This window comes from Drosophila tropicalis, unplaced genomic scaffold, assembly GCF_018151085.1.
Source record: "Drosophila tropicalis isolate 14030-0801.00 unplaced genomic scaffold, ASM1815108v1 contig_9, whole genome shotgun sequence".
In the NCBI taxonomy this organism is placed as follows: domain Eukaryota; kingdom Metazoa; phylum Arthropoda; class Insecta; order Diptera; family Drosophilidae; genus Drosophila; species Drosophila tropicalis.
In genome coordinates this window covers 241,493-267,302 of record NW_027173398.1, presented here as the reverse complement: position 1 = coordinate 267,302, position 25,810 = coordinate 241,493, and the positions used below count along the sequence as shown (strand labels likewise).

General features: G+C 42.3%; 2 protein-coding genes and 1 long non-coding RNA gene across 3 annotated transcripts; all 3 read right to left on the bottom strand.

The window, feature by feature from the left end:
* Positions 1-366: 366 nt before the first annotated feature.
* Positions 367-5,210, bottom strand: ppk8 (pickpocket 8). The gene is made up of 5 exons (XM_068302088.1): positions 4,389-5,210; positions 2,696-3,017; positions 2,479-2,627; positions 1,610-2,415; positions 367-629 (listed from the first exon to the last, which is right to left on the bottom strand). The coding sequence occupies exons 1-5, from the start codon at positions 4,619-4,621 to the stop codon at positions 367-369; spliced, it is 1,773 nt and encodes a 590-aa protein (XP_068158189.1). The 5' UTR covers positions 4,622-5,210.
* A 7,335-nt stretch (positions 5,211-12,545) lies between these two features.
* On the bottom strand, positions 12,546-21,845 carry LOC137586111 (uncharacterized). The gene is made up of 2 exons (XM_068302121.1): positions 21,399-21,845; positions 12,546-13,831 (listed from the first exon to the last, which is right to left on the bottom strand). The coding sequence occupies exon 2, from the start codon at positions 13,571-13,573 to the stop codon at positions 12,908-12,910; it is 666 nt and encodes a 221-aa protein (XP_068158222.1). The 5' UTR covers positions 13,574-13,831; positions 21,399-21,845; the 3' UTR covers positions 12,546-12,907.
* Positions 21,846-22,327: 482 nt separating this feature from the next.
* Positions 22,328-24,622, bottom strand: LOC137586112 (uncharacterized). Its single transcript, XR_011033690.1, has 2 exons — positions 22,840-24,622; positions 22,328-22,783 (listed from the first exon to the last, which is right to left on the bottom strand). It is a non-coding gene; the product is annotated as an uncharacterized lncRNA (long non-coding RNA).
* Positions 24,623-25,810: the final 1,188 nt, after the last annotated feature.

Below are 25,810 nucleotides of genomic sequence, written 5' to 3'. Positions count from 1 at the left end.
ACTTTTAGCTATAGTCCCGCTAAAAACATTAATTTTCTTTTGTTAATTACTCAAAAACTAATAAATAAATCGCCAAGGCGCACCTCAGGTAGTGCTCGTGGAATTTTTATCTTTCGTTTGATACCAAATTAATGTAGTTTAAGTACGTTTTGGGCCCGAGTAACTTAAGTAAATATTTACCGAAAATTTTGATGTTTAATTCCCAGGAGCAGTTCATACTAACGCTCATAATTGGGATTTTGAGTAAGAGTACGCCCCGGTCACACTGAATTATTACAATTGCGCCAAACCCAAACCATTTGAATTTGTCGTTGCGTTTTCCTGTGTTTATATTTATACCGAATATGTACAATATTGAAACTGATTTCAAACAGGATTATCGAATCGATGCTGATAATACTGACAGTATTCTGAGTGAAACCATTGAACAACCTCATTTTCCTTCGCACGCTGCATATCTTCCACAAACTCTACTTTCTTTAACTTAATCAATTCCAAGGTCGAGACAGGACGATTACGATGCAATTCGGAACAACTACGACAGGGTCGTATTAAAGCAAAATACACACACTCTGCTATGGAGAGAAAGCTAAACCCCAAAAACAGACCCATAAGTCCACCGACGTTAGCTGCAATGGTAAGAGGGGGAGAGACGGAAAAACAATAGAAAAGATTTTATTGAAATTTAAGTTATATTAAGTCTTTTTACATGCCTAGCAAACACAACTCGACTTGACTAAAAAAACACTTTTAGTATTAACCAGTGTCGAAGTTTGTATACCCTTGCAAGTTTTTCTGATTCTCTTTCCTTGTGTGTATGTAGGTGGAAGTTTCATATAAGTTAAGTTTGATCGAACTTCCACAATTATGAATTATGTAAGTTAAAGCTGAAGTATTGTGATATTGATTAGTCTTGGTGCTTGGCCTTATCTTACGACATTCATTTATTATAAAGTAAACCTACACTTGAACTACGAAAGGTAGTGAATTAAATTTAACTTCGAATGAGATATTATTCACCAAAATCAGACACAAAATAGATTGAGTTCGCTGCCCTGCAAAAACAGGCAATATTAAGCAAAACAACTAAACTATTTCCTTCTCATATCGCTGTTTAGTTAAAAATAACATACCTATATATGTATGTATGTAAACACAATTACCATTTAGCTCACCTGTGATTGTTGGCGTAAAAACTTCAAATATTTTAATGAAAAGCCTACCATTGGATCGTTTTGAGCAATGAAATGTCAAAGAAGCTAATTTCGGCACAGCCGAAGTTTAAATACCCTTGCATATAAAGGAGTTGGAGTATCCCTATGAAACTACTAATATGATAGTGTTTTATATAAAACATCAGATCAAAAAATTTGAATAAGATCGAATAAATGGAACATAAGTTACAGTCGACTCTGCTCAAACGCTGCTTGCTGCCTACTACGTCATTGCTCGCTTGGGAGATTCTAACACATATTTACATACATACATATGTATATGTATGTATGTTTTTTATGGTGTCAGTAAAGCTTTCCTTTGAAAAGAGAAAATAAGCTGGCTATTTTTGCTTATTTAGCCGGACCAAAAAGCAAAATCATTGTCTATTACTTACATAAAAAATCGGAGATGCCTATGAATTCAGTCTGTTTTTTTGCTCGAAAGGTTTCGTCTTTGTAGTACATATTGACAACAGCGATGCTACGCTCCACATACGAGTGGGTGTAATTTGCGACCGTGGGATTGGTGTTCTCGAAGCCATCATTTGTGATTTTAGCACTAAATGTAATGGAATTGAATGTCAAATCAAAGCAACTAGGAAGACAATCATCCACGCACGATTCCGCAATGTCCTCTATGGTATGCAATCGTACACTGTCCACACATTTTGATTTGTATATGGAGCAGATGGTATCGTTGCCATTGATTCTGGGCATGTAGAAGCCAATACATCCGCAATGCTTTAAAAGCGATCTCGAAAGGCATTCCATATTACAATTCCTTTGTGTGTAATGGGCAAAATAGCGTAAGCGTTGGTTGCCCTCATTATGGAAAAGACACCGACGATATTTACGATCCACCGCGCGCAAATACTTCTCCGTCATTATCATGGAGGGATCAATACGTAATTTTGTCTCCAGTCCGGGTGCTAAAAGTACGCCGGTCTCACGTACATTGGGCGACTCGTTGGGACTATGCAAAGCTATCTTAAAGCCAATACTATTCGACGAGGAGCAATAGTAGTCATTGGCCTGAACATCTAGAATGAGGGAAAGGCCCAGCGATTCTCCAGTTCCTGAAGCAGCACGTGGATAGAAGAGTTTAGTCCTTCGTCGAATTGAACCGAAGCCCAGTTCCGCATGCCAATTGATGGCCTTATAAGTATTCGGTGACCAAATGTTGCGCAACGACAAAGGTACACTAAATTATGAGAACATGTAGTTATTTTAACATGAATTCTCAATACGTGCACTTTGTATTTACATTTTCTTATACATAAACCTTGGATGCAGCATATTGAATACACAACATAGACCCTCGTCGGTCACAATGGGATAAAATACTCGGGCACAATTGTAGTCTTCGGCACCAAAACGACATCCAATAATCATTTCACCACACGGTTGTGAGACCTACATACATACATACATTGTTTAAGAAGTATTATCCTATATAAAGTCTTACTCAATTATTGACTTACATTCAATATAAACTCTTCCCAATTGTTTTCCTTGGCGATGTTCTGGTGATTATTTACATTGTCACTTACATCGCTATTACGATGACAGAGCGACTGTAGCATGGCATACTCTGTGGTGTCGCTAGTAAAATGTTTCACTCTGGCGGCTAATGCTTGGTTTAGATTGCATATGGTGACAGCAGGAAATGGTTCATCTGTGATATAGGTGGGCTCTGGATTAAGACCCACAATAACTGGGGTCGTATTCCATTTCTCGAACGAATCGTGTATAAGAAATCCGGCAATGCAAAGAACCGCCAAAAACGCCAGGCCAAAGAAAATTCTGCAAGTCACAAGTTAAATCAAACTGAGGTTCTCTATGTTAATAACTGTGGCTAGATTTTTTAAGTGTTACATTGGCTAACACGATGCTTTTTAGGTTATGTTTTAATTTACTGGTGCTTTCAAGAAGTTAAAAATGTTTCACCTCATGCTTTATGAGGAACAATATATATTGTTTATAATTATGAACAGCCAAGCTGATCTAGCCATGTCCGTCCGTCAAGAGCCGAGAATTTGAAACAAATTTCGAGTGCTTGTGAGAGCGAGCGAGATAGATATTGCTAATCAGCATCTAAAATGAATTTTACACATTTCTAAACGGTTGTTTCACTTGCTGCATGGTATACTGAAGTCGGCAAGACGCTTTCCTTCGTTTTTATACCATACACCCATAGGGTGAAATGGTATATTATAGTCGCCAATATAAATGTAACAGGCAGAAGGAAGCTTCTCCGACCCTATAAAGTATATATATTCTCACGATCAGGATTGATAGCCGAGTCGATCTAGCCACGCCCCCTTACGCCCCCAGGAATCACATAAAACTATTTTTCTCAAAAAGTATAACAGCTAGAGACATCAAATTTGGTTTAAATACTCGTTTATTGTTCAAACTTTTTGCCACGCCCGCTTCCGCCCCCGGAATTTACATAAAACTGATTTTCTTAAAAACTATGACAGCTACCGACATCAAATTTGGTATGTAGACTAGCTTATATTGGCGCGCAGATATTGGCTACTTAAAAATTTTGTCACGGCCAGTTCCGCCCCCGCAAATAAACAAAGCTGATTTTATCAAAAACTAACAAAGCTAAAGTCACCAAATTTATTATGTACACTTGCTTAGTATGCGCGTAGAGTATATTTATTTTCATATTTTGTCACACCCACTTCAGCCTCCATAATTAAGAAAAAACCGATTTCCTCCTGTAGTTTTTTGACTATCGCATTTAAATTTAAATTAATCTTATCTATTTCTACCAAACTACCAAATTTTATTGAAATCGGACTAGAAACATGCAAAATATGCGTATGAACGTATTTTACTAAGCGGTCCACAAGGCCAGAATTGGCCGTTGGCTATTGGCGGCGCTACAGTGCTCGTGTGTTTGTAGAGTGAGCGAGATAGCACATAGTATGAACAATGTAAAAACAATAGACATATGTACATTTGGTTTTCGAAATTTAAAAAAATTTGTTTCACCTGGTGTATGGTATACCCAAGTCGACGAGTCGACTTACTTCATTTTTAATTGCAAAGTATGTACTTGCAAAAACTTATTAAGTTACATATGTACATATTTCACGGACATTTATTTTAATGAAGAATCCATTTCAATAGATCACTCGATCAGTGCTTGGGTAATCATACCTGTCGGTGGCAAGCAATTTCCTACTGTTGATGTACTTGAGCCCATGTATGGTGGTATTGCGGCAAAATTCATCTGTATTCCGAGCTAATATAGTGCGCCATGTGGTAATGGGTGTTGCTGCTCTAGTATCTTTCATTGGTGTTTGGTTACGAAATGCTGAAATTTTCTGTTGAGCCTTCCAAAAAAGCGGTGTCCGGAATAAATATCGTTTACGACCGCGATGCGTTCGCATGGTGCAATATTTGACAAATTAATGAAATAGAAATGAAAATGAAATTGCATCGATGTCATGGTTATGCATACGGTGACAGTTGAATGCGTCCGTCCGTCGACAGGGTTTACATATTGAAATGACTTGGCACGGGTGATACAGGCGGTGCTTCCAAGGGCTTCACTGCCAGCTCATGGCCCGTTCCATTTAATTTGTCGTTTTGTGAGTCATTTTCATTTTCTTCAGAAACTTGCACATCGACAATATAACTTTCCGGTATACAGACGGCCGTTCGAGAACTCTGCGGAGATGTGCCCACCGTTGTTCGAACATGGTAGGTCAAAGGACGCGCCAATTTGGGTGAGCGTGGATCATGGCACTGCTTGGAGGCACAACGATTGTGTGCGATCTTCACTAAAGAATTTTTTTCGGGGCATTTTCCATTTACTTTTTTTGCGAAATATCATTGCGCATCGAGGACTTCAAAGGGCTAAATATGCGGCCATTGACATAGTCATCACGGGGCTTAGCGAAAATGCCAGCCAGATATTTAAACATTTTAAAATTTGTGAGAAAAATGTTGTGTAATTTCTAAGAGAAATTTTCTGAATATTCGGGTGATTGTTGATGCAAAGCTCCCTTCAATAAGCATACATAGTGCTTAACTATTTGATAAATGTGTGCAGTAGGTACATATGTATGTAGATATGTGCATACATACATACAGAAATATGTATGTAGGGTCTGCTCATTAGAAAGCAAACGTATCCGATGCCATTCAGGAAAAGAGGACGATGCTTGAGGAAAAGTTTGATTTAAGTACAATCAGGGAACCTGTGCAGAGACAAAGTCAGTAGAGACACCACACTTGAAAGAAAATCAAATTAAAAGCTTCAATGACATAGACACAGATGAAGACCACCATAGAGACCTGCAGAATCCTATTCGATTTGGTCAGAGACATGTCACCTGCATGGCACACAAACACACCCATCCACACACACACACACACACACTTATACATAGGTTACATCTGTGCATACGCACTTTTGTATGACTTCATTGAAACAAGTTCATAAAACACTTAACCTGACCAAACCCCAAACGTATGTATGTCCCCTGGGTATGTGTCAATGTTGGTGGTTTCATGTTAGTAACTTTTGCTTGTCCATCTCACTCCCCGAATATACATATGTACATACATATGTATGTATGTATTCTCCTCTCCCTCCCTCTCATTTACTCTTTGACTTGTTAGCAATTTTACTTCAGCTTTCCGCTTTCCCCTCCCCTTATATACTCTATATTACCGCTCTACCGCACAAGCCACAGGATGTGTCCTCTAACGGAGAGTTTTCGCCTTTCGATTTTGCTGACCAGATGTAAAATGCTTCATATTTTTCTCCTCTCTACTCTTAGGTGAGTGTGTGTGTGTTTGTGTGTGTGTGTTGCGTGCATCATCAAAAGTTACCAAACAAATTGACCTAATCCAAGTTCGTACATACCATGTTCATATATACATACATACATACATTCAGTCGAATGCTTGTACATTGGATCCTGTTGAGCCGCCATTAGAAATCGTTTAGCTGGGACCCAGGAGATGTATTAAGCATTAAGCTATTAAAACTTAGGCATATCGACAATGTTGGATGGTTTAATCCTAATTTATTGGTATGAAATTTTCCCTAGACTATGGGACATCTTCGCAATCTGTCATTGGACATTAGGTCCTTACATAAGCGGTTTTTCAACTGTTATCAGGCCAAATGAGATTAAATGTGAATGGACAGAAATATCACATAGACGGGGTGCTGACCATTTGTGTTATTATGTACCATTCTTCATACCCTTGCAAAAAGGGTATATTAATTTTGGTCAGAAGTGTGCAACGCATAGAACGAAGCATCTCCGACCATACAAAGTATATATATTCTTGATCAGCACGACGAGACGAGTTCAAAGAGCCATGTCCGTCCGCCCGTCTGGATCAACGCAAACTCCTCCTAGACCGTAAGAGCTACAGAGCTGAAATTTTGCACGTAGGCTTGTACATATATACTGCAGGGGTTGTATATCTCGGATTCAGCCGGATCGGACCACGAACAGTGACTTTTCTGAATAACTTCGTTATTTTCTGTGCTTTTATCGTGAATCTTAATATTAGAGAGTTTATTACGTCTAAAAACTACTGTGCCGAATTTGATCAAGATCGGATGACTATATCATATAGCTCCCATAGGAACGGTCGATGGAAAACAGTTACTATGATCAATATCTTCGTTATTTTCTATGATTGTAGGCCATTCTTTCGCAAACATAAGCCTTTTTTAGATAAAACGTTCTTCCACATTGATGGCTAATAGGTAAGGAAAGAGTTACCAAAAAAGTTTTAAATTATATAGGTATACTTAAGTGAAGCAAACAATTTTCAAAGACTAAGGAAATCTATCGACAAATCATTTACTTACCCATAGGGGAGGATGCACATTCATATATCCTGTTTATACATACCATGCACCAGATATACCAGAAAATAAATCAAATAAATCAGTTTATTGTTTAAATAATGTGATCGTAGGTACTCTCTGGATCGTGTTCTTATCTCGGAGGATAACTGGACTGCACAGGGTTGCCCCACCCGTCAAATATCTCCACTTACCACAACTAACTCTCTCTTTCTCACACACACACACACACACACACAGAAAGCATACCAAATAAGGGGGGTGTGTGTGTGTGTGTACATACATATATGCAAAAATCTGAAAATGATAGAAAAATGATTAATTGTAGTTGGCAGTAGTTCAGCAGTCAGTTACTGCACTGCCAGTGCAGTAAACCTCATGGCCATACAATGTCCATGCATCAGTGTGTGTGCATGTGGATGCGGATGTGTGTGGGTATGTGTTATTCTTACATTTTGTAAAAGAATGTGAGTATGTGTTGGTATTCATGATGGGCTGTTTATGTATGTGAAAAGTCAGTGACGTTTCAAGCAATCCCAGAAGTAACAATTTATTATAATTTACTTAGTTTTTCTGAAGATATTTAGTTATCAGTTGTCAGATCCTTGTGACAAAAAAAACCTGAAAAGTTGGTCGCGATCTGTAATGTTTAATTGGCTCGGAACTGTGTCAAAGTTTTCAACAAGAGTGAGCGAGATGGCATATGTTTAACAGATAGTGTTAACGGCACACTAAAATAAAACTATCCGCAAAATCTGTAATGAGAATTCCGATTTGTCAATAGGCCTGGGCAGGAGCAGACAAGGATGAAAAACAGTTATTGTTTCGAAAAAATACCTATTTGGGAAACACTCTGATCTAGTCATTCAAAACCATAACAAATATCAACGCATGCCATCTCGCTCACTCGTATACGGGTTCATCACACTTTAGAAAAGTTCCGCGCGCAGTGGCCGATACGAAAGTTAATTTAAACTTTTTAACCGTTCTTACTAAATTGAAACCTTTGGCACTCCTTGAATCCACCACTGGCTGTACTTTATATCTACATACATTTATGTACATTGTATGTCTGTACATACATACATATATACTATTTGCAGCAGTCTTTCGTTTCAAATTTTTTCTTTACTTTTTTCGAGCACAACAGCAGCTGACTGCAGCGATATTAATGATAGATATGCGTTCGCTTCAATGCATTCAACCCAGGACTCAACCATCTCTCGTTCGTTTGCTATAACATAATATGGATATGCACACTTATTGAGCGGAGAAAGAAAGGCATTTGTGTGTGTGTGTGTGTGGTCGTAACTTTAAATAATATAAATCGGTGCATTTAAATTGCAATTAAATGTTATCACAGATTCGAACCATTACCGAATAAAGGACTTTAAATATTGAACCACGTCGGGGTCAGCAATTGCCTTTAAGTATGCAATACATTAGCCGACATGTCCAATAAAAAAAAAAAAATTAAGAATAATAATAAGGAAGAAGAAGCAACCAATCAGCATTTTGTCATCCCCTCAGTCTCTGGGTCTGCAGACATTCTTTTTATCTTTTTTATGTTTTGTTTTCGTTGAAGCACTAATTTCCATTTATTCATTTAGTTGCAACACTCATTTTTGCAACCATTCACACAGACAGAGAGCACTTGAGTCCGGATTGAGGGCTGGGTTTGGTGTTCGCTGGGCATGCCCGTCTGTCTATATGGACCATGCCTTCTTTTCATTCATATCTGCACAAAGCAGTGCAGCCGTGTTACCCCTTCACCTCTTGGGCTGCCGTGCCTCCGTTCTAATGCTGATGAGATGGCTAAGGAGTGACGACAAAATGTTACAGAAAATATGACAAATAAGGTCATATGATAAAATAGAAAAAAAAACGAAGTAAAAATAAAAAACAAAAACCGAAAATGACAGCCAATGGTACTCCCTCTCTCTGTTTGTCTCTGTTCTTCTTCGACTGTCACTTCAGCTTTTGCTTGAGTTCCCATGGGTTTTTGTTTGCGGCTGCAGAAAGGAGGCAGGATCGGGTGCGGGTAAGTAGGAGAGTAGCCGCAGTCTGATGAAAGGGTTCAAAACTATTTTCAAACTATGTATTTAGCGCGCATTATTTTGGACTCCACTTTTCATTCTTGTCTCTTTCACACAAACACACACTCACATCATCATCATCGTCGTCTTCATCATCATTATCGTCATCTTCATTATCATCTCGCTCTGCTTCCTGGGTCGTCATCTGTTTTTATGATATCTGCCCTCTTCTTGCCCCATTTCCCCTAAATCAGTAATAGAGGGTATATGAAACAGTGGTAGAAAATGGCGAATTCCATTGCGAAATGCATCTCTTTACAAACATTTTTGGACAGAGAACACTTTTCGATCTTTTCTCGAGAAGAGGAGATATTTTTTATAATGATTTTTGTCACGAGTGGGCAATATAAGGGAATGCATCTCCGACATATTCATAAACAAATATGTTATTAATATGTCCGTCGGACTCTCCGACCTTTTCCATGTCTTTTTTTCCTTTTTAAATGATAATAAAACCAATCATTTTATGATTTAGCTACAGTAGAACTAATCTAATAAACTATTCTTCTTGCAGTATTTTAGCAAAATTTTAGAATGTCATGGCTACAGTGAAGGATATACATGTTTGTACGTACATACATACAAATGTGGGTATTTTCGGGGTCGTCCTTGTGCGAATTGTCCGGGCTGTTGGACGGAGGGGCAGGAGAACGCATTGGTCTGACCCTCAACCTCGACTATTTTTGCCCACTTGTAACATATTTTTGGGCAGCGGATTAGTAGCACGTCATGTTGCCATGTTGAAGTGTTTATGTGAATAGCGAGCCACACACACACACACACACACACACACACACACACACATCCACTCAGCTTTTGGCATATCGCACATATCATGCGACACTTAATAAAAACAATGTGCCCAACATGCCGCCTTAAATGGAAATCCATTTTCAGTGCTTGTTTTTGTTCAGTTTTCTGTAGAGTAAAAACGAACTTACACTATGAACGCTCTGTGCTAGCTGGTTTGGCTTTTGTTTCACAGTCGAGTCGGGTTGAGTTATTTAAATGTCTGCATTTGCCCATTGCCTCCTCTCCACTTTCTGTCCAATTTCCCCACTTTCATTTGCTCCAGCCTTGCCTTTATAAATTTATAATTAATTGTTTTAAAGCTTTTTCAAAAACAGCAAAAAACAACAAGGAAAACACAAATTCAATGAGAGATAGGGGTTGGCATTCATTATAACATTTTGTGGTTTTTGTGTTAATACGTTTGTTTATACATATGTATGTATGTATGTAATTGTGATGTGCCTACTGGGCTTACTGGGTTCTTGTTTATGATTCAAACCACACGAGAGCTGCTTAATCGTTTAAGCAATTAGTGGAGAGGACGAAACCTGAATCTCTTTGGTGTCCATACCAAGTGTCGTGGTGACCTTCAAGACAAACATCTTGAAGCATTTCGAAAAACATGAACAGATAGTCGGACGTTCATCTATTTTTCGTTTAGCCGTATATCCCATCCGCATGATTTTCATCCTTTATTTAACCCAGGTAATCAATAGCTTAATACCAAGTTTCATCCCAATAGCTTTCAAATTGGCGGCGTGAAGCATGCGGCAAGATCGACTCGGCTAGGCACTCCGATTAAGACAATAGGGTGTATACTATGTATAGACTTTATACATGTAAACTCTACGGGGTCGGGAAAAGCTTCTTCTCTGCATTACGAACATCTGGCAGAATTTATAATTCCCTCTGCAAGGGTATAATATGTGTCAATCAGAATGGTTTTTTTTATTTTAATAATTTTAAAACGTTATTAAATAATTAAAATAAAAAAGCTGATAAAATGAAATAAAAACCGAAAAATGTAGCGATCAATTTCCCCCCACACCCCACACAACAGTTTTTGAGGTTGTTTCGAATGCCATTTGCCATTGAAAGGATTTTGATGATCTTTTTTTATCTATCATTCAATTTTATATGACGGCGAGGAGGCGGAAGAACGACGACAACAACTCAAATTTTGGATTTAATTGGATTAATTTTGTTTGTCTCTCTCATTTTATAGAATGAGAGACTTCTCTCACTTATAAGTTTTTTGTGTATGTGTTTTGCGTTTCTTTTTAAAAACGTTCAAATATTCTTTTTTGTAAGATTGTTTGGTTTTATAACGGGGTGGGGGGGAGGAGGATGGGGAGAGAAAGAAAGCAACAACAAACAAAAGCTGCTCCTTTTACCTTTCTACCGACCGACCCAACCCAACCACACCCTTCGTGTTTCTTGTTTGGTTTTCTTCAAGTTTTATATCTCATATTTCATGAATCATTTGTGTTTTGTTTTGACGCAATTAGTTGGGTGTGCGACCAACCCTTGATATTGGTGGGGAGTACGACCGCCGGTAGGCATCGCTGGCAAAATGCTATTTATAACCACCATGCGCGGAATACCAACTTGAGAATTATAAGAGTGCAATGAAATTGAATAAAAACCAAAATGTGCTTTTTACACTCGCGCTTTTGACGGCGGCAGCAGCAGCAGAGCTGCCAAAATGAGAGCTCGTTTTTCATACGTTTCGCTCGCTGTTCTTCGTCATCACTTCCTATACATTCATAAGTACATACTTGTATGAACGTACATACATATGTACATTTGTAAGTACTATGAATAGTGGCATGACTGAAGGAAACCTTTCGTTGCTTTCAGCAATATTTTATTGTATCTTCAAGAACGATAATCGTACTAACCCACACTAAAGAAGAAAAAAATTCAACATTCATAAGTAGGTATATCATCAAGATCGGTACTATAAAAGCAAGGAAAACAAATATTTGTTTGTCCAATTCAAAATAAAAAGTCTTTCTTCATCAAATTAAATGATATAAAATAATAGGTCTTATAATGAGTAAAGTATTAATGAAGACCCTCGCTACGAAATTGTAAAAACTAAATGTACGAGAGAATACGGCTTTAAAGGTGACGGTAATGGTTTTAAGGGGTGACATCATCCTCAGCAAAACTTACATTCCAATCTCTCGCGCTCTTAGCTTAGCACTATGTGCCTTCTTCAGGAGCCTTTACTGATATGTCTTTTTCATACGATTCAAAGATGTAAAGTCAAGTAACAGGCAGAAGAAAGCATTTCCGACTTTCCATAATGTCATGACCATGATTCATTATGATCAACAGCTGAGTCGATCGCGCAATATTAGCCTTCCTGTAAGTCCCAAATATTTCCAAATATTTGACTACAAAATAATATTTGTTAAATTGGTGTCTATATCATTTAGCTCACTTAGGAACCATCGGCCCAAAAATTAGTTTTGGTCAGTGTTCGTGGGGGGGGGAAGGATCCAAATGAAATACAAGGAGTTGGCGGGTGCCAATTTCTTCAGTTTGTGGTGAGCGAGTGGTGAATTAAAACGCACGAGAAACTTCGGTTAACTAAATGTAGGTTTTATTATTTATATAATATTCACAGGTAAACCGGCACACACGGAAATGGTTCGGGTTGAAAGTGATTAACAAATCGTAAAAAAATGCAAGAGAACGGGTGTTCGGGTGAAAGGCTCGATTCTTAGTGATGGCGGTGCCCATTGGAAAAAATCAAGTCACTCCTCCTGGTGTGACCGTAGACGCCGAGGATCAAAAAAACCCTCCTCACTCCTCACCGCTCACTGCTCTTCGCCGCTCACTGCTGTTCACCCGGTGGCGTGAACATACCGCCCCCCTTGCAACATGTTGCAATTGTCACCCTGGACATATAAAGGATGGGGGACGGCAACGTCCTGGAGCGCCTAGATCCCACAGGAGCCGGAGACGACCCATCCGAACACGGTGCTCTGGGCTGCGGGAGTACCGCTATGACCGGGCACACAGCCTGGTTGGATGACCTCAGGATAGAGGTCTGCCCCGAGCACCACGGATACCGACGCCGGCCGATAGAAGTAGGGGTCGGCCAGGATCAGGGTTGCGAACTTCTCTCGGACCGGCGCCGCCACTTCCCGGATGGGAGTGCGGATGAGCAAGTCCTCTTCGACCCGGAATATAACGTTCCGTCGGAACGTCTTGTCGGACCTCGACTCGAGGACGGCCGTACAGGCTTGGTCGACCCCGACCGTGGTCACAGCTAACCCCAGGGACCGGGCAAAGGAGAGATTGATGCGGCTCTCAGCCGCACACGCATCAAGAAGGACGCGGGTCTCGAAGGATTTCGAGCCATTGCCCAACCGTAGGACTGCGGTGGGCAGGACAGTCGTCGTCCTGGCGTGGAGCAGGGAGGATAACGAAATCTCGGGTGCGCCTTCTGGGGAAGCGGAGCGGTCGGACGATGATCGGGAACGGGGTTGTAGCGGGGGTGCAGCACGACTGGAGGGGGTGATCGGCTGCGACGCCGGGCGGAGGCACGTCGTCTCGGCGGTTGGTCGGCCATGTGGAGCAGGGTATGGTGCCTTTGCCCGCATCGTCGGCAACCATGGCGAGTCCGACACGCGTCGGATGAATGCTCGTGGGCCAAGCAATTGGGACAATATTTATTGATGAGCACCGCCCGAAGCCGCTTTTCCCCTCGGAGGTTTAGGAAGCGCTGACACTGCCGGAGTGCATGAACCCCCCGACAGACCCGGCATCGGTACACGTTCGTGCCCTGTGGAGCTCGTTTGCTGCGGTGGTGCGGCAGACGCGTGGGGGCCATGTCGCTATGAAAGGGCGAGCTGAATGAACTGTAACGAAAGAAATTACGTATGGGGGAGTGGATTAGTCTATGCACGGGAACGAGAAACATGCACGGAGACGAGGACATTCGGAGGAAACATAGAGGGATTAGGAGTCACGATAAGGTTTTAGACTCAGGACTCCTGCTGTCTTGCAACAGAATGAGCTTCGCTACGGGTCTTCGGATAGACCCACGCGCGGTGGTGACATCAGCCACTCGGACGAGGCCGTCAGCCCCGGGCAGAGTGCGCTCAATTCGCCCTAAGCGCCACTCGTTGGAGGGGAGATGATCTTCGGACACGATCACGAGGTCGCCGGTCTGGATGCTGCGAGTCGGTGATTTCCACTTGTTCCGTTTGTGAAGCTCCTTGAGGTACTCACTCTTCCAGCGGCGGCAGAAAGCCTGCTGGATTGCCTTTAGTCGCTGCCATCGGTTGATCAGCGACATAGGCTCGACCAGAATTTCCGGTTCCGCAATGGCTAAGAGTGGTCCTCCAATCAGGAAATGTCCCGGGCTTAGGGCCAGTAGATCCTCTGGGTCCTCACTCATGGGAGAGATTGGCCTGGAGTTTAGGCACGCTTCGATCCTACACAGGAGAGTGGAAAGTTCCTCGAAGGTGTATTTGACAGTGGACGAGGACTTGTAAAACAGGGTCTTAAAACTTTTGACCCCTGCTTCCCACAGTCCTCCCATGTGGGGCGCGCTTGGCGGAATGAACTGCCAGGATAGGATGTGCTGGGGGGAATGCCTTCATTATTTCAAGCTTGGTGGCGTTCAGGAAATCTTTTTCGAGCGCCTTTGAGGCCCCTACGAAGGTTTTGCCGTTGTCGGAGTAAATGCGCTGTGGACATTGTCTCCGTGCGACAAACCGAGAGAAGGCTGCCAGAAATCTTTCAGTGGTGAGGTCGGAGGTAGCCTCGAGATGGATTGCCTTCGTGCTGAAACACACAAAGACGCAGACATAACCCTTAGTTATGAGACACGCACGCCCGGTGTAATTTTTGATCTCGAACGGCCCTGCGAAATCAATGCCCGTGTGGGTGAAGGGCCTGGAATACGTGATGCGTTCTCGAGGGAGATCACCCATCATCTGGGTCTGTAGTCGTCGACGATGAACGATGCAGACCTTGCACCCCTTGATGTGGGACTTTACCATGTTCTTTATCCGTGGGATCCAGAATTTGGTGCGCAAATACCGCACCATCAGTTGATTGCCGCCATGCAACGTGATGCGGTGGGCGAATGCGACAAGCAGGCGAGTGAAATGAGTACTATATGGGAGGAGAATAGGGTGACGTTCATCATATCGGAGGGACTCAGCGGCCCGGAGTCGTCCGCAGGAGCGGAGTAACCCATGCTGGTCGAGAAATGGGTTCAGATTGAGTAGAGTGCTGGATGATGGCAGGGGTCGCCCTTCGCCCAGGGCCCGTATCTCCGCGAGGTATTCCCGCCGCTGAGAGGTCCGAATCAAGGCGCGCTCGGCGGAAAGAAGTTCGTCATTGGTGAGGCGAACCGTGGAAGGCGTCGAAATCCTCTTGGTGGCGAAGCGTAGGATGTACGCGATGACTCGTAGAGCCCTACCATAATTCGAGAACCGTTCGCTGACGTCCTCGAGTAGCGTGGTCGCGGTGGTGTGGCACTGGACCCGTTGCTCCAGCTGGGTGTCTGGGAGTTCGTTATGGGGAGTTGGCCAATACTCGGGGGCTCTCTGGAGCCAGTCCGGCCCATGCCACCAGAGGCTGCTGGCCGATAGCTCGGCCGCGGAGACTCCACGGCTCGCCAGATCCGCGGGGTTGTCCTCGGAGCGCACATGTGACCAGCTTTGGCCACTAGTGCTTTCGGAGATCCTGGATACGCGATTGGCCACGAAGGTGGACCAACTGCACGGAGGTTTATTGAGCCAAGCCAACACGATGGTAGAGTCGGTCCAAAACTGGGAGGTTGCAGGTCGGATTGGAAGTTCAGGAACGATCGACGCCCAGAGATCGGCTAGCAGAACCGCTCCGCACAACTCTAGCCGAGGCAGCGAGACTGTTTTGACTGGAGCTACACGGGTCTTAGCCGTTAATAAATGGACGTCTACTTGATTGCCGTACCGAACCCGCACATATAGGGCCGCTCCATACGCTTTCTGTGACGCGTCACAGAAGCCATGAAGCTCCCACGAGAGCTTATCGCTGGTGTTTAGCCAACGGGGAATGCGGAGTCGACTGAGGCCTGGGTAATCCTGCAGGAATTCATGCCATTGCTGCAGCAGGAGAGGCGGCAGAGCATCATCCCAGCCCAGTTCGGTAAGCCAGATTTGCTGCATGAATATCTTCGCTCGGATGACAAATGGGGCTAGCCACCCAGCGGGGTCGAAGAGCTTAGCGATATGAGACAGAACCTGCCTCTTGGAGATCGACTCCTTCAAGGGGGGTCCGCTGTGGTGAAGAAGAAGACGTCCTCAGCAGCTTGCCATCGAATACCCAAGGTTTTTGCGGTGCTCGCGTCTTCCAGCTCGAGAAAGTCCTCTCGCAGCAGGTGCTCTCTCGGAATGGCTTGAAGTACTTCCTTCTTATTGGAAGTCCACTTCCGAAGCGGGAATCCCGCAGATTGGAGGACCGCTTGAAGCTCTCGTATGGCGAGACGAGCGTCGGCTTCAGTGTGAGCGCCGGCAAGGACATCATCAACATACATGTAGTTCCGAAGGATTTCGCTCGCCTGAGGATACATCGTTTGCACGTCTTGTGCCAGTTGTAAAAGGACTCGGATCGCCAAGAATGGCGCGCAGTTAACCCCAAACGTGACAGTTTGTAACTCGTAATCCTGAATATTGCCGCAGCGGTCTCGGTAGAGGATCCGCTGAAAGGGGGTATGCCTGGGATCGACTCGGATTTGTCGATACATCTGCGTTATGTCGGCATTGAAAACGAATTGAAAGAACCGCCATTTCAGTACCTGAAGCGTGAGGTCGGCCTGAAGAGTAGGACCGGTGTGCAAGACATCGTTGAGGCTGACGCCTTGTGTGGAGGGGCTCGACGCGTTAAATACCACGCGTACCTTAGTGGTGGTGCTATCGGGCTTAAACACCGCATGATGGGGAGATAGAAGTTTTCCCATCTTGAGGCGGCGTCACCCGAATCATATGACCCAATTCCTCATATTCTTGAATAATGGCATCGTACTGCGTTTTTAGAACCGGATCCTTGAGAAGGCGTGCCTCATTCCGCAGGAATTGAGCCAGCGCGATCGGTCTTGAGTGGCCCAAGTCAACGCTATTCGGACCTTTGAACGGTAGGGACACAACATATCGGCCGTCCTTTCCCCTTTGGGTGGTCTCCTGGAAGTTCCGCTCGCAGAATGCGTCATCCTCCTTTTCCGGCTTTGCGGGAAGGTCTTCCACCTCCCAAAACTTGGTGAGGAGTACATCAAGCTTTGCTTCGGGACTAACTCGCGTCTGTGCCGCGAAAACGGATCTAGACACCGGGGGGTCAGGAGTGATAGCCCCACACAGAACCCATCCAAAGATGGTTTCTAGCCCGACAAAATCACCAATATCCTTTTTGATCCGTTCTCCGAGGATGTGGGGAAACAGGTCTACACCGATGATCATGTCAATAGGCGCGGGCTTGTTGTAGTACGGGTCAGCCAGGGGGCGATCGAGGCACTGCGTCGGAACCGTATTAAGGAATGGAGCTGTTGGAATGGCCCCTGACAATTTGGATACGACCAGGGCGGAGACCTCAATCTTGTTCAATCTGTCACACGGGGGAGACAGCATTAGCAGACACACCTTGTCGGCGCAGCCTCCATCACTCTGGCCCATGCCAGTAACCGCGGCGTCTACTGGGTAGAAGGGGGGCTGGACCATGCTGAAGACGCGTTCGGAGAGAAAAGTTGAATCGGCTCCCGAGTCGATCAACGCCCGAATATGATGATCCACACCACGATGGTGCAGAGTGACAATCGCAGTGCCTAAAAGGCCTCTGCCTGGGGTAGATGCAAAATAACTTTGAGCATTTGTGAGCTGGTCGCTCGCGGACGGGCGCTCTGTGACGCTGGATGGTGGGACTTGCGCAGCGGATGGCGAGGGCACGGACACATCACTAGGATGCAACAGCGTATGATGACGTTCCTTGCAGGTATGGCAATTATGCGCACTGGAGCAGCCCTTCACTTGATGACCGCGGGCAAAACAGTTCAGACAAAGTCCCTGCTGTCTAATGGTTTCCAGCCGCCTCTGAACAGGCATATCAAGGAAACTAGGGCAGAGCCGTATTGGGTGATTTTCCCGATGGCACAGCTTGCAAGACGCCGATTTGAGCTGAGCTTTCGCTGGAAACGCTTGGACTTTCATCGTTGCAGAGGATTTGCGGGGGCCAATGGGGATGGCTTGGACACTTGGGGCCGACTTATGTTCGTCGGTGGCATCCAGGACCCGATACCGATCGGTAAGAAATTGGTTCAAATCGGACCACGTTGAGACGACAGTCTTATTGGGCACTGATTGCTCCCACAGGAGGATTGTGGCCTTCGGCAATTTACTAGTGCAGATGGCGATAAGTAGGACATCCCAATTCTCAGTACTAACACCCGAACGCTCAAGTGCGGTAAGACACCCTTGAAACGCGGTCTGCAGCTCTCGCAAGGATTTGCCCGACTCTTGTGCCACCGCGGGAATCTGAAGGAGTTGTCTGGCTTGAGTCATGACCAGCAGACGGCTGTTTTCGTACCGTGCGGTGAGGTTCTCCCACGCGGCCTGGAAACCCTCATTCGTCAGGGGGGACTTAGCCACGATGGTTCTCGCTTCCCCTCGCGTCTTGGCGTTCAAGTGATAGAGCTTCTCCACTTGTGACAAATACGGATTGGCGATATAAATGGCGGCGAACAAATCGCGGAATGTGGGCCATGCTAGGCTGTCGCCATCAAATGTCTCTACCTCACACGGAGGAACTCTATGCCCCGGTGGCCCCGACGGAGCGGTTGGCTGACGCCTAAGAGTCGTCATCTGTACCGAGAGCTGTTCGATGCGTTCTCCGAACAACGTCCCGCATCGCACATATGCCGCGTAAGCGGATTCGTGCTTCGCCTTGATGTGGCTTATGTTTGCCAAGCTTTCCTCGTCGGCTTGGATTGTCAAGGCCTTGTGACAACGGGAGTATTCCATCTCGACAGTTGACCAAAGGGATTTGAGCTGCTCTAAGTGCATTTTAATGGAAAACAAGGGCACTTCAGAAGTTAGAGCTTCACTCTCGCGAGCTTCAAACAGAGTCAATGCGTCGCACGCTATAACGAAATCGGAAAGGGACATTCTGGAGTGTTCTCTACGCTGTTGTGATACGGATCGGGTGACGGGAGCGTCAGAACAGTGCGTCACAACAACGTGCGGAATCTGGGTCTGAGTTGAAAGCTTGGAACGACCTTGGTGTTCCCTCGAGTCTTTAACCGAGAATCTGCGACCCTCAGGTAAGCTGGACGAAGACGGACGGGACCTTGGGGATTCGCTGCGGCTGCGAACTGACGAGAACTTGCGCGAAATATCCGTACGCTTCACGGTCACCGGAGTTGTCGGAGGCCGAACCTTCTCCGGAGTTGCAGAGGGAGACGAAAGACTGTTGGACTTCGGCGCAGTCTTGGACGGCTCCGTGGACATACTCAGGGGACGAGCTTACCGACGAACACCGCGTTTGTGCGCGTCCCTTTTTTTTGTTTTGGAAGTGAGAAGTGGACTGTATGGGGACGCAAGAACTTCCTCACTGTGCACCGCAGGATTGCGGGAGAATTTTCTCGCGTGTGGCTCGGAAACGAAGCCTCTTTAATGGGGATAGATGCGGAATAATATACGAACGCACGAATGCGGATTGAAAATTACCGATGGGAGTACGTATAAAACAAAACACGGATGAAATATATAAACAAAGATGTATAGGATAAAAGGAAAATACGTTTTTATATAAATCTGGATCTGGATATATATGTGTGCGCAGAATAATGGCCGGAAAAAATTGTATATATAGTTTTTAAATATGAACGGATATATAAATATGGGCCCGATAGTGCTGGAAAAAATTTATATGTGTTTATTTATAAATATGGGCGGATATATATATGAGCGCAAAATACTGGCCGAAAAAATTATATATATAATTTATAAATATGGACGGATATATAAATATGGGCCCGATAGTGCTGGAAAAAATATATATGTATTTATTTATAAATATGGGCGGATATATATATGAGCGCAAAATACTGGCCGAAAAAATTATATATATAATTTATAAATATGGACGGATATATATATGTGAGCGCAAAAAGTTGGCCGGAAAAATTATATAAATGATTTATAAATATGGACGGATATATAAATGTGGGCACGATAATGCTGGAAAAATATATATGTATTGTTTTATAAATATGGGCGGATATATAATTAGGCGAAAAAAGAGAATCGGAAATAATGTGATTTAAATTTGGCGCGCTTGAGCCGCCTATCGATATCACGACTCGACTCACGTGTCACCACTACTCCGAAAACAGCTGTCGGCCGCTGTTTATATATTTGGTTTTTGATTTTGTTGTTTAATTATGTATGTGAATAATTTTTTTTTTGTGGTTGTGCGGAAAAACCAAGAACAAGTGTTGTGCGGAAAAACAAGCGAGTGTTGTGCGCAAATAAAACAACCGATCAATGCATATGGACAGATGCTTTGATCTATGTGTGTACGTACATGCATAAGTACACAGGTGAGTATAGATATGTATGCACACGCGTTGTTCACAACAACAAAAAAAACGTAAGTAATTGTAATTTAATTGGATGTGGGGTTGTGTTAAATCAATGCGCGACACCGAAATGTATTATGCGTTGTGGATATGTACATATGTATGTGCAATGTATGACTATGTAAGCATATACATATGTATGTATGTACGTATGTAAGCAAGTGCACCGGTATCCAAAGACGCGCGTGAGGAAATTAATTTCGCACCTAATTCGAACGCGCAAGAAATCGCGGTGCATACGTGAAGTGCTATTTAAAAAAAAGAATATTTTTTTTGCCTTTTGTGTCGTGGTAAATGTGCGAAGGGATTGTATGTATATGGATATGTATGTACATATGCGCGTACATCAACAGGTGACGATGTATGTATGTACGTAGATACGCGCGTGTGGAAATAAGTTTGGCATTAAAGATTATTATTCCAACACATAAGAAAACGCGGTGAACACTTTGATTTTTATTTTTCCCTATTTTTTATAACACTTTAATAATTTTTTTTTTGTTTTTTAAACTTTTACGCGGATTTGGCAAACAGCTGTGGAAATTACATGTACATGTGAATGCATATGTAAAAAAGGTGGATTTGGACAAGTGCGAGGAAAAAAAACATAAATGAAAATGGATAATCGTGGAATGTAAAATGAGAACGTTGGACAATCACGCTAAGGATTAGGAACTACCATGAAACCTTGGAACAGGTCAGGTATGTACATACAATATGTAAAAGTGTGTAGGTCGCTATGGAGAAGCGGGAAAACCTCACACTTTTAGTAGTATGTAAATGAAATGAATAATGAAATTTTGTACTTATCAGGAATTCCGCCGATGCAAGCTGGAGGAGCGGAAGGATATCCGGCTCGAAGGACCAATGTTCGTGGGGGGGCGGAAGGATCCAAATGAAATACAAGGAGTTGGCGGGTGCCAATTTCTTCAGTTTGTGGTGAGCGAGTGGTGAATTAAAACGCACGAGAAACTTCGGTTAACTAAATGTAGGTTTTATTATTTATATAATATTCACAGGTAAACCGGCACACACGGAAATGGTTCGGGTTGAAAGTGATTAACAAATCGTAAAAAAATGCAAGAGAACGGGTGTTCGGGTGAAAGGCTCGATTCTTAGTGATGGCGGTGCCCATTGGAAAAAATCAAGTCACTCCTCCTGGTGTGACCGTAGACGCCGAGGATCAAAAAAACCCTCCTCACTCCTCACCGCTCACTGCTCTTCGCCGCTCACTGCTGTTCACCCGGTGGCGTGAACAGTCAGAAAAATATACATATCTAATTGTTTTACGTTTATTACCAAAGTGGGCCATAAACTTACACAAACAATAATGTACCTATGTATAATAACTATTTCAGACCGTCCTTTGGCTGAAATTTAAAAAAATTTAAAGCCTAACATCTTGCCATTGCAATAGTGAAAAATTTAAAAGATTTGCCCATACATACCCATAAAAATAAAAGATTGGTCTTAATATATGTACGTTTCTTGCTTATAACGAACTACTATTCGATGTATTTGCCAATGTACATATGTATGTACAAAAAAAAAAAAAAGAAAAAAAAAACGGATACTAATAATTAAATTAAGTTCTGTGACCAGCGATGCCAAGTCAAAATTTGAGAAATACGTAGACAGGCTCCAAAATCTACGTATTTGTACATAGCACAATTTTGCTGAAATACGTAGATCTACGTACTTTTTTTAAAGCTTAAAAACAGTAAAAAAAATTAAATTTTTAAATTAACTGTATTGTACTTCGTTGTTATTATTTTCATTTGTCATTTTAGAAAGCAAATTACATTGTTTAAATTATACATATTAATTTATGTACATGTTTTACAAAAATTTATACATGTTTTGATTAAAATATTTTAGGTGTTTCGACTTTTGGTGTGAAGCAATACTTTTAAAGTTTCCGTTTCTAATTTGTTTCTGTTATTTGTCTTAATTAAATTAATTTCTGAAAATAAACGCTCAACATTAGCACTGCTATGTGGCAAAACAAGCAAATTTTGGGTTAACTCCGTCAAGAAGGGAAACATGTGGGTTGAATTTCCGTTTTTTACGTTTGAAACATAACGCCAAAAGACGTCTGGCGGTACCGCTTCCTCCTCTTTGAAGGGAAAATTAATGTTCCGGAGAAGTCGCCATTCGCGGTCTAGCTCCGTCATATCTTGTGAACACAATCCTGTAAATAATAAGAACTAATTAAAAATTCTGTTCATAAGACAATAAAAAACATACCTGGAAACATTTGCCCCAAATGTGCAATAGATGGTAGCTTTGCTTTCAAACTATTGTTTAGTATTGTCGCTGGATTTAAGAAGTGTAAACTTTTCATTTTCTGCAGCTTCTCATCCTCAAAGGAAAACCGATTTTGTAGTTGCCTTAAACTTTCAATATAAAATTGAAGGCAGGAGTTTTGAGTCTCGATGATTTTATCTCGTTCCATGTTATGTTTTTTTTTTTTGTCAACAAAGCCGCAAAGTTTCCTCCGAAATACATATCTTTTAAGGGCAAGTGGTTCTCATCGTTAACGAAATCAATCTTTAGTAATTCTTCATCAGGTAATAATAAAAACTCCGATTTTAGAAAGCACTCAACTATTGTCTTGTAAACTGTAAGAAGATTTTCGTACAACAAATACAATTTTGGATTTTCTAACTGCATTTCCTTGTTTAAATTGTTGAAATAGGGCAGCACAAATTTCAGAAACTCCAAATACAGTTCTGTCGTCGAATCTAAGCACATTTGGAGAATCGGCTCTGCAGATTTTAACTGGTCATTCAATGCAGCTCCTTGAAAGTAAAGTCTTAACGCAGGCAGTTGTTTTAACAGCCTTTCAACTACTTAAAGCAGAGATAACCACCTTGTTTGTCCAATATGTAAAAGTTTGTGTGGTTTCACATTAACGAAAGACTGAAACTCCTTATAGTCTCCGATACGTTTTGGGCTTTTTGATATAAAGTTATAGACATCTCTTGCAAATCCTTCCACTTTTTTTGGCAATTTTTTGCAAGCATAAGAAGCGCAGAGGTGAAATGAGTGACATATACATTTCATCAAAAACAAATTCGGAATATCCTTCTTCAGCAGTTGCGAAAGAGAGTGGTTTTGGCCAAACATTGCATTGCATCCATCTGCAGCAAATCCTATCATGTTCTGCTCATATGGTATGTCCCTTTCTTGAAAAAATTTTTTGCATTCATTATGCAATGCCGTGGCAGAGCTGTCAGTGACTGCAATAAGCTCCAAAAAAGTATCTTGTACTTTAAAAGCCACTGCAGTTCTTGCAATAAGAGCGAGATGTTTCGTTGTAGATCTGTCTGTACTTTCATCGACAATAAGCGAAAACTTATTCGATTTTAACCGTTCTATTAAGTCGTCCTCTGCCACTTGTCCAGTTACCGATGTTATTATAGCTTGAACCTTTGTCCGTCCAAATTTTAGTAAATGTACGACTTTGGGATCGCTAGCAACAGATTGTATGATACTGCTGAGATCTTCCGCCAAAGCAAAGGAAAGATTGTTTTTCAAATGTGTATTTCAGCACATTTAGCCTTATTTTTAAAAGAAGTTGACGGCTCAGGCAATAAAGAAAATATAGTTGGTTGATCGATGCCTAAGAGTAAAGTAATAACAATTAAAATAACATATAAAAACCAACATGAAACACTGTTTAGTAAATTATTCACATAACAATTTGTTAAAGGAAATACTAACGTACATATACATAAAAAGAGCACAAAAAGCACGTGGACACACGACAAGAACTTAACAAGTATAAAACGCAACTCTATACATACTTCTCGAATTTTTCTTATGCTTAACGAAGCTTCATGCTTTTCTAAATCCCTCTTGCCTGAACAGCATTTGAGGTCTGATTTGCAAGATTTGCAATATGACAAACCATTACCCTTACTGCTTTTCGTCAACCAGGAATACTTCTTTTCCCAAGCTTCTGAGTACTTCGCGTCGTAGTGGACTTTCCTTTTCTTGGTTGGAGTTACGTTTGCTTCTTCGTCGGTGTCACTTGTTAAAATTTCCATTTTTCACATAAATTTTTCACTTCCAATTTCAAGCACAAATTCTGAAGTAAGCTCTGCCAATCTTTTTTGCAATTTAGCGCTGCTAACCCATTGAAAAAACGTCAACATATGGAAAACGGAATTTAGAGCTGCTAACCCAATATAAATCATATCATCTTTTTATACCCTTGCAAAAAGGGTATATTAATTTTGGTCAGAAGTGTGCAACGCATAGAACGAAACATCTCCGACCATACAAAGTATATATATTCTTGATCAGCACGACGAGACGAGTTCAAATAGCCATGTCCGTCCGTCCGTCCGTCCGTCTGGATCAACGCAAACTCCTCCAAGACCGTAAGAGCTACAGAGCTGAAATTTTGCACCTAGGCTTGTATATACTGCAGGCGTTGTATATCTCGGATTCAGCCGGATCGGACCACTATATCATATAGCTCCCATACAAACCCCAAAGTCACGAACAGTGACTTTTCTCAATAACTTCGTTATTTTCTATGTTATTATCGTGAAACTTAATATTAATAAGAGTTTATTACGCTTTTAAACGACTGTGCCAAATTTGATCAAGATCGGATGACTATATCATATAGCTCCCATAGGAACGATCGGTCGAAAACAGTGACTTTTGTAAATAACTTCGTTACTTTTACCGCGATTGCTTTCAAATTAAACATTTGTTAGTTTAGTTGATCTTTTAATGACTGTGCCAAATTTGATCAAGATCGGGTGACTATATCATATAGCTCCCATAGGAACGATCGGGCGAAAACAGTGACTTTGATCAATATCTTCGTTATTTTCTATGATTGTAGGCCATTCTTTGGCAAACATAAGCCTTTTTAGATAAAACGTTCTTCCACATTGATGGCTAATAGGTAAGGAAAGAGTTACCAAAAAAGTAGCAAGGGTATACGAACTTTGACGCGGTCAAAGTTAGCCCCGGCCCTCTGGTTTTCATTTAATTCATAATATATTGATATTACCCAAAAACTTTGGGTTTTACAATTTTTTTCAATATTTTTTGAAAGTACGTAGTTTTAGTCTCTTCGTACGTAGATACGTAGATCTCCTTCGAAATACGTAGATCAAATCCCCCGGGGGACGAACACGTTCGGCACCTCGTATGCGTGTAACCGAACGGCTGCCGAAGACCTGACACAGAGCAT

Coding starts and splice junctions, on each gene's coding strand:
- LOC137586111 (XM_068302121.1), bottom strand. CDS start 13,573: ATGCGGGCAAAGGCACCATACCCTGCTCCACATGGCCGACCAACCGCC.
- ppk8 (XM_068302088.1), bottom strand. CDS start 4,621: ATGCGAACGCATCGCGGTCGTAAACGATATTTATTCCGGACACCGCTT. Junction 3,018..4,388: donor AAATTGCTTGCCACCGACAG/GTATGATTACCC, acceptor TGTGACTTGCAG/AATTTTCTTTGGCCTGGCGT. Junction 630..1,609: donor AGGCATCTCCGATTTTTTAT/GTAAGTAATAGA, acceptor TTACCATTGCAG/CTAACGTCGGTGGACTTATG.